The 17,549-nt window shown below is 38.9% G+C and overlaps 3 protein-coding genes and 1 non-coding gene across 7 annotated transcripts in view; 2 read left to right on the top strand and 2 right to left on the bottom strand.

The window, feature by feature from the left end:
* ppil2 (peptidylprolyl isomerase (cyclophilin)-like 2) overlaps positions 1–2,031 on the bottom strand; it is a 30,630-nt gene extending 28,599 nt beyond the window's left edge. The window contains exons 1-4 of the mRNA XM_032517216.1: positions 1,862–2,031; positions 1,613–1,662; positions 449–494; positions 42–104 (exon numbers count right to left, since the gene is read on the bottom strand). Of these exons, the coding sequence (XP_032373107.1) occupies positions 42–104; positions 449–494; positions 1,613–1,662; positions 1,862–1,893 (191 nt within the window). The 5' untranslated portion in view covers positions 1,894–2,031. The remainder of the gene's footprint in view (positions 1–41; positions 105–448; positions 495–1,612; positions 1,663–1,861) is intronic.
* A 603-nt stretch (positions 2,032–2,634) lies between these two features.
* LOC116690317 (STAM-binding protein-like A) lies at positions 2,635–13,333 on the bottom strand. 3 transcript variants are annotated; one of them, XM_032517194.1, is made up of 10 exons: positions 13,172–13,333; positions 11,023–11,247; positions 10,666–10,741; positions 10,316–10,411; positions 9,448–9,847; positions 9,127–9,251; positions 8,381–8,518; positions 6,614–6,726; positions 4,392–4,491; positions 2,635–3,674 (listed from the first exon to the last, which is right to left on the bottom strand). In XM_032517194.1, the coding sequence occupies exons 2-10, from the start codon at positions 11,226–11,228 to the stop codon at positions 3,618–3,620; spliced, it is 1,311 nt and encodes a 436-aa protein (XP_032373085.1). In that variant the 5' UTR covers positions 11,229–11,247; positions 13,172–13,333; the 3' UTR covers positions 2,635–3,617. The 3 variants fall into 3 exon arrangements, with proteins under 3 accessions (XP_032373085.1, XP_032373087.1, XP_032373086.1); XM_032517196.1 differs by having other exon boundaries at positions 11,023–11,260; positions 13,172–13,329; XM_032517195.1 differs by having other exon boundaries at positions 12,839–13,328.
* Positions 13,334–14,397: 1,064 nt separating this feature from the next.
* Positions 14,398–14,469, top strand: trnap-ugg (transfer RNA proline (anticodon UGG)). Its single transcript has one exon. It is a non-coding gene; the product is annotated as a tRNA-Pro (tRNA).
* Positions 14,470–14,895: 426 nt separating this feature from the next.
* slc39a14 (solute carrier family 39 member 14) overlaps positions 14,896–17,549 on the top strand; it is a 32,747-nt gene continuing 30,093 nt past the window's right edge. Inside the window, exon 1 of one of the 2 annotated variants that reach the window (XM_032517191.1) lies at positions 14,896–15,168. The gene's annotated coding sequence lies outside the window, so the exon portion shown is untranslated. The remainder of the gene's footprint in view (positions 15,169–17,549) is intronic. The other variant, XM_032517190.1, reaches the window with a different exon arrangement.

Raw genomic sequence — 17,549 nt, 5'->3', positions numbered from 1 at the left:
AAAATGTTCTTAAAAAAAAAAAAAAAGCATCATCTACTTACAGCAGGTCAAAAACGACTCCCTCCTCAGTACAAACAGGATACTCAAACGGCTGCAGGGACAAGCTGAAATGTTTCAGAGAAAACACAATATGTCAAAATGGAACAAATGGTATAGAATGTACACCAATGTATTGCTCAGCAAAATACCATGTCCAGCCGGATTTTCGTAGATTTTCGTGCAAAGATTTTCAACATCTATGCGATATATTGCAGTCACGTATCCTCTACTACTGGTGGAACAGAGTTGGAGACTGAGGAGCTGTATAAACAAAAGGCTAGGGCCGGTGTCTCTCTGTCTACCAAGGTCCCAAAATTAGATAATGTCTACAGGGAAAACATAGTTGAATAAACGCATACAACTAAGTATAGGTTCCCTGGCTAGAGATGGTAAACAAGTCTCTTCCTACCTGCAGTGGTCAAATGGAAGCCGTCTGAAGTTTGCCTGTGGGATTTCTGAAAAGTAAAAACATCAAATGGCATTCATTTCCATACAGTACATCCACTTGATTTAGGAAGTAAGACATTTTCAAAAACACTTACACACTTTAATTTGAAGGCAGTAATGGGTGGAATTGTGGATATTACAATAGTTTAACTAGCCTCTATCAAATTCAGCGCAGTAGGAAACACTGAGTTGCAAGTATATTAGTTGCACCTACTGTTTGTTTGTTTGTTTGTTTTGTTTTTAAAACACTCCCCTCTGTTAGGAGGCTGCGGTCCATCATAACAAAAACATCACGTATTAAAAGGTCCCATGGTATGAAAATTTCACTTTGAGGTTTTTGAACATTAATATGAAATCCCCCAGCCTCCATATGGTCCCAAAGTGGCTAGAAATGGTGATAGGTGTAAACCGAGCCCGGGGTATCCTGCTCTGCCTTTGAGAAAAGGTCAGATGGGCCGATCTGGAATCTTGCCCCTTATGGAGGTCATTCTCCTCCTCCAAAGCTACAGACTTAGAAATGGCACATAAGGAATGCTCATTGTTGGACTGGCTCTAGCGGCTGTAATTCTGCATCAAGGCTGAATATTGGGAAAGATACTTACGATATTGTATTAGGGGACCAATTTTAGGGGGTACACTTTTACACATGCCCTAATCAATATTTTTGCACACGCTGCACTAAACCGTACAGCCTACCTTCTTTCCCTTTCTAAAACGGTTATAATGTAATGCACATATTTGTGTTTTTAATTGTAATATATATTCCTTATGCACATAATACACCAAGGCAAATTCCAAACAGGTGAAAACGTATTTTGGTAATAAATATGATTTGGATTCAAATTCTGTAGCTAAAACTAATACACGTACTCTGAAAAGGGGCATTCTGCAAAATGATTACTTTTACTCTTGGTATATTTGATGCTAAAACTTTTGTACTTATACTTAAGTAAGATTTTGAATGCAGAAATTTGACTAGCTAGTTACAGAGTATGTGTGCACTGTACTGTAGTATTACTACTCTTAAGTAAAAGATCTGAATATATAAAGACAACACAACAACTTCGTAACTATATCTGTTAGCGTTAGAGTTAATGGAACAAATTAAATATGAAATAAAACTCACCTGATCGCTTCCCTCCATAAAAGTGTGTGTACTCTGAACATGTAATGTACCTGTAACGCGGATAAAACACATATAAATAAGAGGAAATACAATGAAGCAACCTTTAATAAAGATAAACCTAAATTAAAGCTAGAAATGAGCTGCTTTTTCTAGCTAGCTTGATAGCAAATTAGCTAGCTAGCTAGGCTAACAACAACAGTGTTGCGATGCAACGTCAACGTTATTATTCAGGATAACTCTCACACTTACATTTTGTCTTTTTGGTGCTGCCGCTTCCCCATTTTGAGTTTTTGTGTGGATCTGAAAGACTATTTTGGTTAAACAAAAACGACAGACTTTAACGTCAACAGCACAACACCTTCGCCCCTTCGTGACTTCCTGTTTACGTTCTACGTCGTTGTTGTCGTTAACCGGATACGAGTTATAACAACGGCACTCTGTCGCCCCTGCTGGATGAAGGGCTGCATTTTTACACGCATCATCATTTTTGCGACAGAAGAGTTTATATATTAAAAACATTTTTTTTTTTTTAATTTCATTTTGTGAAAATCTCACCACATGGGTAGGATATGGTCTCAAAAAATATGAAAAAGCAAGTCTCCTTTACAACCGATCCACAGCACACTGTAAAGTTCGTGCTAAATTAAAATGCCTTCATTTTACATGGCAACATGTATTTGAAAAAGACCAATGCGTGGCAATCAACATAAGTCTTTATGACCTTGGTAAAATTAAAGTTTTTGATATTTGTTTGAGAACATATTTCCCCCAAGCAAGATGAAAAAAGCATGTCGCCAAAAGAGAAAAAAATATGATCCATTGTAGCAACACTGCCTGCATACCTGAGTTACAATTGGCATTCTTTTCTACCATCTTCCATTAGGTGCATAGTAATCCTGTCATAGATAGATTTAAATTCTATGGTTGCCGTCTTTTTTTCTACTCTATTACTCTGCTTTAAGTTTGTGCCACGCAACTAACTGGACAAACATGACAAACAAAATAGAATAAAGCAGAATGAATACAATGACAAATTTATTTTGATATGACATTTAATTAATTTAAAGTAATCTCAGAATCATGGCTAATCATTCAATTAATAATTAACAAGCGAAAGGAGCAAACAAAATTCATTAGAGGCATGATCCCTGGCCAGATGGTTAGTAATGTGTTGTAACGTGTAGCAGAAGGTACATTCAGATTGCCTGGTGCACACCTCTTCTGAAGCACAGACACGTCATTCAGGTACTATCAACCACTTTCCCCCCCAAAACATAAACAAAGAATAAGTCAAAGGTGGATCCATCATACTGAGAGCAGGAATTAAACTTCTAACAAAACCCTTTGTAGATAAAGGATACTTTGCAGTTATGGTGGTTGTATAGAAAAAATAATACAGAGCAGCAACATTGCTTGCATACCTGAGTTACAACTGTACAACTGGCTTTCACGTCTCCCATCACTCATAGCACTTCAACAGCTTATGACGGAAACACATCATTCAAAAGAACAAAGATTACAAACTTGTTGTTGCAAAATGAACTCAACAGCAAGTGAATGTTCTCGTTCTTGGCACTTTATCTGTCAGGCAGAGCCAAACTTTGATGGCATTCATGAAACAAAGATTGGGTTAAAAGACAGACAAACACACATCTTTATTAATGACAAAAAACAACAGTTGAACAGTAAGGAAGTAGAGCATATACTGACAAATATGCTTTAACAGAGGGGTTAAAGAGCCAGTCAGTAAAGTGGATCGTAGTTGTTTGCTTGCAAAGTGCAATAACATGTGGATTTCTATTCTCTAAGAGAGCAACAACAACAAAAAAGGTTCACAATGTTGTTCCCTTTGAGAACAAATGAAGTCCATATAAATGGTAACTTGTGGCCGGCGTTTGCTCAGTACTGTCCTAAAAAATTAAATTAGTGTTTTTTTTTTTCTCCCAATGTGAAATGTCTGCAGGTTCATAAAACAGTCTGTGTTCTTTGGTGAAAAAAAGAAAAATCACCGCAAATCCATCATGGATACAGTGTCATTGGTGATGTTGACGTGTCCCGCGTGCTGAAAAGGAGAAACAGATGGGAGTTAGAGTCATAAAAAACAAGCAACAATGCTGTACTGCTTGTACAAAATATATGCATTCTTTTCCCACATTAATTTTGACTTTCATTAGAAAATAAATGAAATCCCTTTAATTTTTAAGAACCTACCGAAGAAACAGACTGGTTATATTTAGAAAGACAGAAAAACACATGTTATAGATGGTAGACACCACTAGAGTGAGAAAAGATGATCATGATGAAGATGAAAAAATGGTGTAGGATGTTATAAAAAGTCTTAGATAAATTCAGTAATAGATACAATTTCAGAGAAAGTAATGGTATAATACGTCGTAAAAAGTCAGCATAGTATGTCTTAAAAAATTCATTAAAGTCATAGTAAATTATGTCATAAAAATTCAAAAAACATTGTATAGTACATCAGAAAAGTCATTGTATAGTATGGTTATATATATATTGTTTGGAATTTATGAGATCAGACTCATTGAAACAAGATAAGAGGTCTGCCTTTGCCAACAACTATCACACTTGTTCCCAGTGCAGTTTTCCTTGTCTCACTGGATCAGACAAATTGTGCACCACTATAAAGAAAGTTATACTTATTAGACTCTAGTAAAATAACTAAATAAGCCAATTTGAAACAGAAACCATTACATTTGTTATTCCCCACAAAACATATTTCAATAAGAGCTAAAACTGCAGGTAGAGGTGTACTCACTGTAAATAGAGGGGGCTCTTTGCTGTGAGGATGAAAGCCTTTCTGTTTACATGTAGAGATCTCATCTGTTCCTCGATCCGTCAATTTGAAATAGCCGATTCTGGGACAAACACAAATCACAAGTCATGTTAGCATAAGACTTAAGAAAAATACACTGTTGACATGGTGACATGACACACACACGTAAAGGCTGTTTTATGCTTCTTCGTCGAATGGACGGTGTACCCCTGCAGACTACCCTCTGCGTCTACGCCGGACCCAACGCCATAGCCTACACTTCTCAAAAAATGTTACACGTTGCTGGGACGCACGTCTCCCGGCCATGTCCCCCGACACATTTCCTGGTTCTTCTTCTCTATTATCAACATGAAATCAAGGAGAAGATTAACCTTTCTCACCTTGGTCAGAACGGACAGGGGAGACACTTTTTTTTCTCTCACTGTGACTCTAGAGTCAATACTCGCTCCGAAGCTAATTGCCGCCACTTTCACTTCTCCCTCCACCACACACTCCCCCAGCACACACACATGCCGGCTTGACGCACAAACCAGCAGCACAAGTATAAACACCAGGCCACTTACGTAGGCTACGGCGAAAGCTCTGTGTGGAGCCTCAACAGAAGTATAAAAATGGCTTTAACCATGGTGTTGCAGCATCAGACGCAACTTTGCCTGGAGCCGCTATGTCAGGAGTAAGCATAGACCGTCTATATACACTCACCGGCCACTTTATTAGGTACCCCATGCTAGTAACGGGTTGGACCCCCTTGTGCCTTCAGAACTGCCTCATTCTTCGTGGCATAGATTCAACAAGGTGCTGGAGCATTCCTCAGGGAGTTTGGTCCATATGACATGATGGCATCACACAGTTGCCGCAGATTTGTCGGCTGCCCATCCATGATGGAATCTCGCTTCCACCACATCCCAAAGAAGCCTATTGGATGAGATCTGGTGACTGTGGAGGCCATTTGAGTACAGCGAACTCATTGTCATGTTCAAGAAACCAGTCTGTGATGATTCCAGCTTTTGACATGGCGCATTATCCTGCTGAAAGTAGCCATCAGAAGTTGGGTACATTTGGTCATAAAGGATGGACATGGTCAGCAACATATATCAGGTAGGCTGTGGCGTTGCAACAGTGCTCAATTGGTACCAAGGGGCCCAAAGGTGCCAAGAAAATATTCCCCACACCATGACACCACCACCACCAGCCTGAACCGTTGATACAAGGCAGGATGGATCCATGCTTTCATGTTGTAGACGCCAAAATCTGACCTACCATCGACTGTCGCAGCAGAAATCGAGACTCATCAGACCAGGCAACGTTTTTCCAATCTTCATTGTCCAATTTCGATGAGCTGTGCAAATTGTAGTCTCAGTTTCCTGTTCTAGCTGAAAGAGTGGCACCCGATGTGGTCTTCTGCTGCTGTAGCCCATCGCCTCAAAGTTCGACGTACTGTGCGTTCAGAGATGCTCTTTTGCCCACCTTGGTTGTAACGGGTGGTTATTGAGTCACTGTTGCCCTTCTATCAGCTGAACCAGTCTGGCCATTCTCCTCTGACCTCTGGCATCAACAAGGCATTTCCGCCACAGAACTGCGCTCACTGGATGTTTTTTCTTTTTCGGACCATTCTCTGTAAACCCTAAGGATGGTTGTGCGTGAAAATCCAGTAGATTAGCAGTTTCTGAAATACTCAGACCAGCCCTTCTGGCAACAACAATCATGCCAGTTCAAAGTCACTCAAATCACCTTTCTTCCCATACTGATGCTCGGTTTGAACTGCAGGAGATTCTCTTGACCATGTCTACATGCCTAAATGCACTGAGTTGCCGCCATGTGATTGGCTGCTTAGAAATTAAGGTTTAACGAGCAGCAGTTGGACAGGTGTACCTAATAAAGTGGCCGGTGAGTGTATATATAAATATATACAGTCTATGGGAGTAAGGATTGTCTCGGATGTGCAGTAGCTGACTTGTGAACAACTTAAATGTTTATAATGTTCGAAGTTCGTTCTGTTACATATAGTCATGAGCACGGTCAAAAAACTGTGTCCCTTCTACTCCCGCCACCTCATCACAAATCCCCTACACCTTACCACCTGTAAAGGTGATCAGCCCAAATAGGCGGAGCTGAGACATCTCATCACAAATCACCTCGGACAGACAGAACTAGGCAATATCATATTAAATCATAGTTAATTATACTAACAAAATCTGACTCACTCGTTAAATTTAGGCGAGCATACGATAGCGATGGCCTCCGGCAGCATCATCTGGTAGGAGCAGTGTGTGTGGAGGTCGACGCTGGACAGGAAGGCCGTCTGTGTGGGGTGAGTCTGGGAAGCACACAGTGGACATACTTTAGTTTACCTCAACTGGTTATCAATGCACATATAAGACGTACTGTATGCTCTTCTTCTATTTATGTTGTAGACCAAAACAAGGGCACAAGTGTTATGTGTAAATATACAAGTACACAAATAAGCCAAAGTTCCGCAACTGTAAAATCAACCAACCAACCAACCAACCAACCAACCAACCAATCAATAAATCAATCAACCAATCAATGTCTAGATTGTTGATATAATAACTCTATATAATATATATAATAGCTCTGTGGTCACATAGGCCCGATGATAGTCATTGTGGAAATTAATCATAATTATAACAATTTTTAGTATAATGTGTAAAGATAATTTTGCAAAATTCTGTTGCAGCAAGTAACAAGTAAAGCATTCTTTTTTTATGTGTGAAGGGTTTTTATTTATATTTATCTCATTTCCCTGCATTAAACATTATTATTATTACATTCCAAGTTATTTTGATCGCAATATCTATCAACATCTAAAAAACTATTTATTTTAATATTGTGGTATTGAATTGAGTCACACTGATAATCACTATTTATTTCAAACGTAACATATCCTGTTCCTGTATCGCATTATTGTTTAATGACAATGTTTTAGATGCTTGAAAAGGTTTCTCCACTCCAAGTTCCACTGTAGCAGCATTAAGAAAATCTTAATTTGGTGTCATAGCAGGAATACACACTATATGTTGCATTTAAGTGTATTAAAATCCCCACATCTTTTGGATTATCATCTCTGTGCATTACACATACAGTAGTCTGTATACTTTATATTTGGACATGCCTTGGACAATATTTTGCAGTCCTGCACAGCTCTTCAAAAAAAAGACATGTTTATTTTATGGTAATATCTTCTGCATTTCTATTGTCGTTTTTATTTATTTTATTGATATAATACTATATTTTCTTGTCTGTTGCAGTACTTGCTTTAGCTTGGATTTTCTCTTACTATGTGTATTGTTATGCACCAAAACATTTTAGGCCTTTATTTGACAGCTTAACAGATGAAAAGGGAGAGAGCGGGGGAACGCCATGCAGCAAAGGGCTGCAGGATGGAGTTGAACCCAGGCCTGTTGCATCGAGGAGTAAACCTTTACATATGGACGGCCGCTCTACCGACTGAGCTAACTGGGCATCCAAAATAACAATAATTTATAATATATAATAAAATGTATAATTTGTGTTGACTTCTGGAAAGATGTTGCAATTATTGAACTTAAAAAAACAGTGGAAAAATACTACTACTACTACTATACTGTAAATAAATTAACAGTAAAAAAAAAAAAAACACATACAAGTGTGAAATTTGCCTTAATACTTTTCCTATTTTCACTTTATTTTTTCATTCAGAACACAAGAGAAAATAAGAGTGTACTTGCAAAACATAATGAGCTAAATTATTGTTTTTCTTGATTATTCTGTTTTTGGGATCATTGGGAGCCAAAATCATAATCCCAATGATATTTCGATTAATTGCAAAGCCCTATCTCTTCATGTTTCTTAAGAGGGATTTTTTCCCTTTACAGTCCAGCAGGATTAGCCTGTACTCCCTTTGTGGTTTACACAAGGCAAGAAGGTGGTTTTTTGACAGCACTGGCCAGAAGTAACCCATCTTTACTCACATGTATCCAGCCCAGGGTGATGAGATCATACTGGTCCTGTATGAGGAAGAGTTCTTCCTCATTTTCTGTGTCGCAATAGTCCGGTCCACCACTCTGCTTTGGTACGATGACGTGGGTTATGGTAAACGCGTTTCTGTTCTGGAATAAACACAAAAAACACGTCACACTATTACAATCCTTTAAATGATGCATAGTAACCGTCTGCCAAAATGCTGCCCACGGACTCGGTCTGGACACAATTAACAGAGCACTAACTGGTTTGCTGCTGGCAAAAAAACGCTTGGTCATGCTCATTAAAAAGTGATAAGCGCTTTAAGTTAAACCGACCAGCAAATGATATAATTCAAACGAAAGCCACAGCAAAACTGGAACAGTGTGAGAAGTCTCAGATTATGTTCTGCCCCTCTGGGGTGGGAACTCAGCTGACGTCTTCGTTTACAAAATCCACATTCCTTACATATTCATTGACTAATAGGTATGAATTATGGAAAACATCCTGAAACGGCAAGGTTTGGTTTTAATAATAAGCTCTTTATTAATCTCAGGTTACGGCATTCAATGATGCAAAATCTTAGTTTCACTGATGATTTAAACTCTGAATTTAAAGACACAATGAAGAAACATTTTATTATACTTTTTTTTTAATCATCTCATTTATGCTCATTTTTATGCTCCCTTAGAGACCTAATCAGAAGGAAGTTTGATACTTTTTGCATCAACACAGGTGCTGTGTTTCAGAGTCTTACCAGTTTGCCACACAGGATGCCACAAGTTTCAACAGCGCGGCTTGTGTTAGCCTCGGCTAACCTCAGAAAGCTCCGGCACAGCTCAGCGGGAACAGCCAACTGCCGAAGGGCATCCACCATTGTATCTGCAAAAACCATGTAGACGAAAAGACAAAGTTAGATTCTTCTGATGTTCTGAAACAAGGCATGGTGCAAGCAGGAAATGAAGTAGGTGAGTGGGGAAGAAAACAGCTCAGAAGTATGAATACTTTAAAGCAGGAGTAAGGCAGTATTTAAATCCTCGGAAGGCCAGCCCCTCGGGTCTGAGAAAGATTAACTCACTGTTGTTCCCTGGGCTGACCAGAAACCCGGGCTTGAGCGACCGGTCGACGATGGGCTGGCTGGAGGCAGGTGTGCTGTTGGTTGCAGGAGGGAAATTGTTTTGGTGGTTGGTGTCGCCGGACACGCCCCCTGGGCTCTGTGGGGGGGTGGGGGAGATTTTTGGGGGGCCCAGAATGCCTGGAAGGAGGGGCATGTCAGGGGAAGGCGTGGCGGGCGTTGCAAACTTCAATTGCTTGCGCTGGTGGTCCTTCTCCAACTCCTGGTAGCGGATCATGTCCTCGAACTTTTTGAACTGCTCTTGCTCCTGCTGCCTCTGCTGCATCTTGGCCACGCGCTCCCGCTCCGCATCCAGCGCTCGCTGCTTGGACTGCTCCCGCGCCAGGGCCTCCTGCTCCGCTTTCTGAGCACATAGAAAACACACATCATGGAAGTTTTGCGCTTCAGCGGGTGGTCTCTTTTGTCTCCTACAACAGCAGTTTTGTTGCAGAGAAATTCATCTGCGGTGTAATTTGATTTCAGCTTTATGTCTATAATCAATGTCACACAAAATGTGACTTTTCAAGGTTAATGTCATTGTTTCGGTCCATTTGCTCTGTTAATGAAGAAATGTGCCTTTCATTACAACCGTGGTATGCAGTTTCTGATTAATGTTTCACTCCATTTAGGGTTTGTGTCAGCACACCGTAAAAACAGTGTGCAATGCTTGCTGTATTGTAAATATATTAGATATTTTTTACATTATTTTTAATAATTTAAAAATGTGTTTCTTTGAGTGTCAAAATGCACCAACTAAAAAAATCCATTAACATACTACAAGAAACTGCTAATGGATTTATAACAGTGTGAAAGAAGTCAACAGACAGTTTACCTTTTTGACAAGATGTTGTGCATACTCTTGTTCAAATCTCTGCAAAAGAGCTTTTTTCAAAATTTCTGCTTGAGGAAAAGCAACATCCTTCAGTTTCTGGAGAAGAGAGTGAAAAAAAAGTTTGCTTAGTTATTTCCTTAAAAACAATTAAAATATGTAACAAAAAACATGTTTTTGAGGTCAGGTGTCTCAACACTTTTGCCATTGGGGGGGTTTACTGGATGAGTGGGGTAAAAATATATATTCTCTGCATTGCATATGTATTACTGTACGCAAATTAATTCCTTGCTCTTCTTTGAGAAAGTGAAACGCATTTAATCAGATAAACAGTGTAAACACTGTATGCCTACCTTTAGTGTGTCCTTTTTCTCAGGAATGTTAGCGGTCTTGTACTCTCGATGTTTGGGAAGTCTTTCTATAAAGAGACTTCGTAAAAAGTTAAAATTGTGTTATCAACTTCATCATTTTTGTTTATATACTTGCACTTCAGATGTTTTTCAAAACTATGGCCTAAAAATTGTTTTTCAGAGAAATTACACACTACATAGACTGGTTGGTTTCCTGAAAACATTGGTGGCATCATAAAATAGGGAAAGGACATGCTGAAGTCTCTCTTTTCAATTAATGTACTAAATACATTCAAACAAATAAATTCTCATTACAAGCTGATCAACAGCTCAGTCCAGCCTATCATCGTAAACACTCACGTGATATATTTATTATAAAGGACGAAGGCGCGCTCAATGTTGCCCTCCTCTGCGTAGATGTTAGCCATGCGGATCATCTCCATGCCGGAGCGGAAATAGCGGCGGGGGGGCACATCATCATCAACTTCGACTGAGCTTCCCTTCTTGGTCAGAGCGCGGACCCGCTCCTCCGGCTGCAGACTGACGTCAGTGTGGTCCGCCATCATGACAGCTCAACCTGAGACACTGAGAGGACAAGCTGTAGATAACATGCTGTGTTCAGTGGAGTCTGCAACTTAACGCTGCAGTGATAAACCTGAAGTCTGACCACTGGGTTTTATTATTAATAACCCAGTTTATAATTATCATTATATTTGATTGCTGCTGTAAAACAGTAATTTCCCAGTTTGGGATTTATAAAGTCCATCTATCTATATGTCCATTTATCTATTCAATCTTTACTTACAATACATTTCTGTAAAAAAAATAAAATACCCCAACTTAGATTTTGATTACTTCATAATTTAAGTCTGTTCATCAAAATCACAAAAAAAAGGTTCTTGTTGTTTTTTACTTTCTGACTCACTGTATCCCTGTGAGCAACGTGGATAGTTACAGTTTCAAGTACCAAGAGATCTGTCTCTTAAAATTCTGCCACCAACTAAAAGCACAACAAAAATGGCATTTCTAACCCTCAATATATATATATATATATATAATATGCAGGTTGCCCTGGGTAATCCACAGTTAGTTTTCATTGAAACAAGTTACAACAATTAATACAATCAATGCAGGATATCTTCTGAACAAAAACACAATGAAAAACCAAAAACTATCTGCATGGCAGCCCCACAATGGGGGAGAACTGGGGTTTTTTTTTTTGGTGTGATTTGGGTGTGGCAGAGGTAGCAGACCTCATGCTGTATATTTGAGTTACTGTTGATGTCAAACAGTGTGTTTGTGTTCATAACAATAGTCTAAGACATGTTTTGTTCCAGTTTTAATGCCTTTCAATTGTAATAATAAGTTTATTATGAATTCCATTCGTCAGGAAATAATAAGTGATGCTGAAATATTAGCGGTCAAACATATTTCAAATATGGCTATGACTTGTTGATGTGAAGGCTTTATAATTCATTCTTAAGTATGCATATGTATGTTTTTAGTCAACCAATTCAGTAGGTGCAAAACCACACAATATCCGGTACAAAGTAGCACAAAGAATCAGTGTTTCTCTCTTCACACCCTGTTTTGATGCCAAACCACTGCTAACAAACCACTGGCTGAGTTTATAAAGAAAAAAACAATGCCTCTGCTGGGAGGGTCCATTTGGTATGACTTGAGGTTTTTGACTCTTTATTGATCAAATGAAGACAAGTGTGAGAACGCTTCATCAGCATGCTGACTAATAGTCAGATGGCTGCCATGATGGCTTCTTGGCTAGCTGGTACAACACAGAAAAAAAGGTTTAAAAAGATTACAACTTTTCATCCTCTCTCTCTGTCAAGCAACAACCAAGGATCGCCAAATGTTTTGATTTTAAATGTTTGGAATCAACTATAGGATGAAGTGTCCCTTTATGTGTCGAGAAACGTGTCCTACTTTTTAAATTTACTATTTAATAAGCCTATTGGATCTGCTGGAAAATGCATCACCGCAAAGATAAAAAATAAAACAAGGCTGTTTTTCTGACTACATGAAAAGTTGACTTTTGGGAGATACGTGGTTCTAGCACGACAGCGATGCTAGAAACAGGATGTTGATGATACAACATGATGCATTGCTGTAGATTATACATAACAGTAATAAAAGAGTTAACAGTCATCAACAGACTTACTGTATATTTATCATCTACAGATTCTGTGTCACCCAGACAACGTCCAGCTGCAGATGCGCAACTATGGGCCCTTTTCAGCTTTTAAGTAATGACTCGAATAACATTACTTTCACCTCATTTAGAAACCTCCTGGTCTGCTGACATGCTCTGGGTGTCATGCAAATATATTTTCCCCTCCCTGAGCTCCTGATATCTAGTTAGCCCTGTCACTAAAGGGACCAATGCCTCTCAACGACGTCGCGTTATCCAAGCTAATTTAGCTAAACACCGCGAGTTTAAAACGGTTAATCCGCTAAAAGCCACTGAGAAACTTTGTCTTCATTCTTCACCTACCTGATCAAGCTGTAAACTGAAGCTCCCAGAGGCCTACATACATCTATATCAAAATACGATCAAATTACAGAGTCCTAAAACGAATTGCTTCAGTTGGGCTCCTGCGCCTACAGCGTCTGGGGCTACTCTTCCGCAATCTAAACAACTTCCGCCTGACGCATCACACGCACACGTCACCAAGGAGTCGGGAAATATCGATATGCGATAATATCGATATGTTGATAGCTTTCTCGCTTTCGGTGTGAAAGGTCCCGGGTCCCCGGATCAGCCTTTTTCTTGTTGCTCGAATTACTGTAGTATATTCCTTATGTTTATTATGCATGTCTAATCAAAACTATTGTGAGTTCATAATCTTGAAATAAGTTAAAAAAAAAACGGAACAAGTTTAAAAAAAATACTTAATACCAAAGAGAACAAAAAGAAAACTATATTTGAAGGAAAACAAACATTATCTTTTGAAACATAATCAAATAGATGTATTTCCACCATTGTGTAAATAGGATGTCCATCATTTTAAATGTTGTTCTTGTATAAAAAAGACACACAAATCAAATGAAACTTTCCTCTCTGAGCTCCATACATTACATTACTCCATTACAATTACCAATTATTGATAGCTGCTACGAGAACACAATTAAGTCACATTAAAAAAATAATTTCTTTGTATCAAAATGTAATCCCAATCTTAAGAATTCGTTTGTTGGGTAAATTTCCTTTAACATTTTGAAGTTGACCTCTTTCACCTTAGAAGTGGAAGTGGAAATGAGATTACTCTTCCTTATTTACTTAACCTGTCTCCATTTCCAAAAAAATAAATAAAATATTGTATATATTTTCTTCTTATTGGGTTAGGGTAATGCTTCTTTAATATAATATTTCTAATGGCTTTGTTGGTACATTTACAGTCACGGAAATATATTCCTATTTCGCAGAGCTGAAACGCAGGCGTTATGGAGAATGGTCTGGCAAAGCCAATGGTCTATGGATGGAACCAACTAGCTTTTTGGTCACTTCATGGGCGCCTGGCCAATCCTAGCACGCGAATGCTATTAAAGGGCGGGACTTGGTTAGAACTGCAGTTGTATCCATAATAACAATTTCTTTAACTGTCTATGTAATAACGCACGATGGTCAAACGTTATAAAACAATCAGATTTACAAAAGCTTTAAATCCATTGTTGAACGTGCACTGTAGTTTTAAATCGTCACCACACGTCAATTTTCGCGGCTCGTTGGTCTAGGGGTATGATTCTCGCTTTGGGTGCGAGAGGTCCCGGGTTCAAATCCCGGACGAGCCCATTATTTGCTCGAAGTCACTGCAATGTAGCCAGTACAATTAATGTGTGCAAAGTATTCAGTGTTGATATCTTATCAATGTTGATGCATTAAGATGAGAAATATCATACACCATAATACAAGGACAATGTGAGTCACAAATATTATACTGGTAAAACCATGGCTGTAGTGAAAGTTAAAGTTTTTTAGACTGGGTAAACCCCGCCCAGTCTGCTGGCGATTTGAATTTGCCCTGAGCTTGGCTTGGTCAGGACGAAATGAACCAAACCAAACTTTGGATATTATTTCTTTGGATATTATTTTTTTTAATCAAGAACTGTATGAATATAGCAATACTATAAGAGACCTTGTTTATGCTTCTCTGAAACAGTTTTTATGTTCACACATGGTCTTACAGTACCTGCTGTCGGCAGCATGAGGGAGACACGACCATTTTGAAAACCCAGAAGGCAACTGTCGACGTCACCACTGAATGACCCCCTACCACATCCTCCACGCGCTGCTGCTGCTGCTAAGATGTCTTGGATGTGTTTGAATGGCAGAACGAAAGCAAAACAATGTGAACATACCGGAGATATCCAGCTGCTGACATTTTATCTACTTGTGTGTGTGACATCCGCGGTGTGTCAGAGTCAAAGGGACGCTGTTGTATAGAGGAATTTACGTCAAGCCTGATTTTCTCTCCCCAACAGCATCACCAGGTAACGTTAAGCAAATTGTCACGGTTAATATTACCTGACTCTACCTTAGCTAGCTTACTGAAACCGGCTAATAATTGACCATGAACACGGTTATTTAGCTAGCTACAAATTGGAGTTTTCTTGTACAGTTGGTGAGTTTTAACGTTACTAATACCGGCAAAATGTAGCTAGCTAGCTAGCTAGCTGAACCAAGACTTGCTATAAAAGATAACCTAATGTAACGTCAGCTAACATTAGACCAAGTTAGGACTAGCTAACTGTTGCGACCCATTGACTTGTCTGTGTAATCTTTTCCATCGTTAGTTTCCATAATAATCAAAAAACAGAGTGAGGGAAAGAGTGTGTAGAAATGTGGGTGTCCAAGCAAGATTTAGAAAGAAGTATTCAGATCCTTTTACGTTCTCCCACTAACGTTACAAGTCACGTTAAGTCCTGCATTCAAAACCTTACTTAAATAAAAGTGTGTATCAGCAAAATTTAAGTACGAAAAGTAAAAGTAACGTTACAAAATGCTCCCTGTCACTGTTTTACTATAATATTTTTGATTCATAATACTGCTGCATTAATGTGCATGTTGTATTTCTGACGAGATTAAGATCGCAGCTGTAATCATGGGTTTTAAAAGAGCAAAAATAACTGAATATCATCAGCATAAAGACAAAATACGGCTAAATGATCTGCCCCAAATGCAGAATGTATAGGGTTGCATTGGACTTGGAAACTGAACCTTGTGGGAAACCACAAGACAGAGGTGTTGTACCTAAACTGTCCCACAGAGACCGAGAAACGTCTGCGATAGATGAAACCTAAACTGGGCAAACCCTGCCCGATCTGCCGATTTGATTTGGCCCTGCAGCTCAGCTGATGTTCAGTCAGACTAGATGAAACCAAGACCAATGCAGATTAAGCTTGTGCGAATATAAACCACTTTATACTTTTGTGTAGTTGAATCTACAGCAATGCAATATTCTATAAAGTCATCTAATGTTTGTAGCCTAGCTGTCCTGTGAGAATAGAATATCTTTATTGTCATTGTACAAGTACATATCTCTAAAAAGTCAACCTTTTATGAGCTCAGAAAAACAGCCCAGCTAATTCAAGAAGGTTTTTTAAAATGGTTCATTGAGCTTAAGAAGGAGGAGAATTTTCTCAACACATAAAGGAACACTTCATCCTATAGTTCCTTACAAACACTCAAAATCAACACAGTTGGAGATGAATGGTTTTTGCTTGACAGAGAGAGGATGGAAAGTTGTAATCTTTTTAAACCTTTTTTTCTGTGTTGAAGTTCACCTGATAGCCTTGCTGTGATCTCTCCAGTGGTGAAAAGCTAGCAATCATGGTTCATATGCTCATAATAACCCTGGAATGTTCATAGTTTTTTTTCAATTTGGGAAACACTGACACCCCTGCTGCAGTTTGCCTTTTCCCACCGCTCTTTATGTCCACAGCTGCAAATAGGCCTTGGACTCTAAATGCATGTGTGTCTGAGTGTGCCGGGACATCAGTCGGACCTGACAGGCTGACATCTAAAAGCAGTTTCTGTACTGTGTTGGGCTGTAGCCACACCGAGACCAAAGAAAAGGTCTGTCAGTGAACAAGGATGTTGCTCCTTCAGTCTTAATTGTAGCTTTACTGTTTGGATATATCCTCTCCAAGCAAAATAAGGGCTTCGAGCATGGACTAGAGGCATGACAGCATGTGTATATTAAGTGTCCGTACTGCGTCCTGGGTTATCATCACAGCCGAGAAAGCAAGATGACAGGCAGACGTTTAACAGCTCCTCTTCCTTGTTATCTTGCTAAATAGAGTCAGCTGATGCTGTTTATTTAAGGGTTTATATTAAGGCTGCACGTTATGAGGAAAATATCTAATTGCGATTTTTGACTGATATTGGGATATGATTCACGATATTGAAGGGAATGATCATGTTCATATCATTATTCTAATTTTCACTGACTAATATTAAATCTTAAAAAATAAAACGATTACAATGTGATTATTATTATTTTTTTATGTTGTGAGGATCTGCGGCAAACAAAGAGGTTTTCTGTAGTCTCTAGGATAGGATTTGTAGACCGGGACGTCTCTGCAGCACTATAATACTTCATTCAGAATGCTTTGACACAGATTCTTTTTGTTAGACAGAATCTAACAAATATTGCGCCCTTCTGTGATTTGGATATTGCACCAGTCCATATTACGATTTCGATAAAATTGCGATTCATTGTGCAGCCCTAGTTAATATGGTAAATATGAGAATCTGAAAAGTCTTGGATTATTGAATAATGTTGAGGACTTGATAACAATCCTTACATATTTTGGCCTTAACAAAAGTCAAAAGTGTTGGGTTGTTTGTTTTGAATGTGTAAGCACATTGT

The sequence above is a fragment of the Etheostoma spectabile genome, chromosome 5, assembly GCF_008692095.1.
Source record: "Etheostoma spectabile isolate EspeVRDwgs_2016 chromosome 5, UIUC_Espe_1.0, whole genome shotgun sequence".
NCBI lineage: Eukaryota > Metazoa > Chordata > Actinopteri > Perciformes > Percidae > Etheostoma > Etheostoma spectabile.
This window is presented reverse-complemented; position numbering and strand designations above follow the sequence as displayed.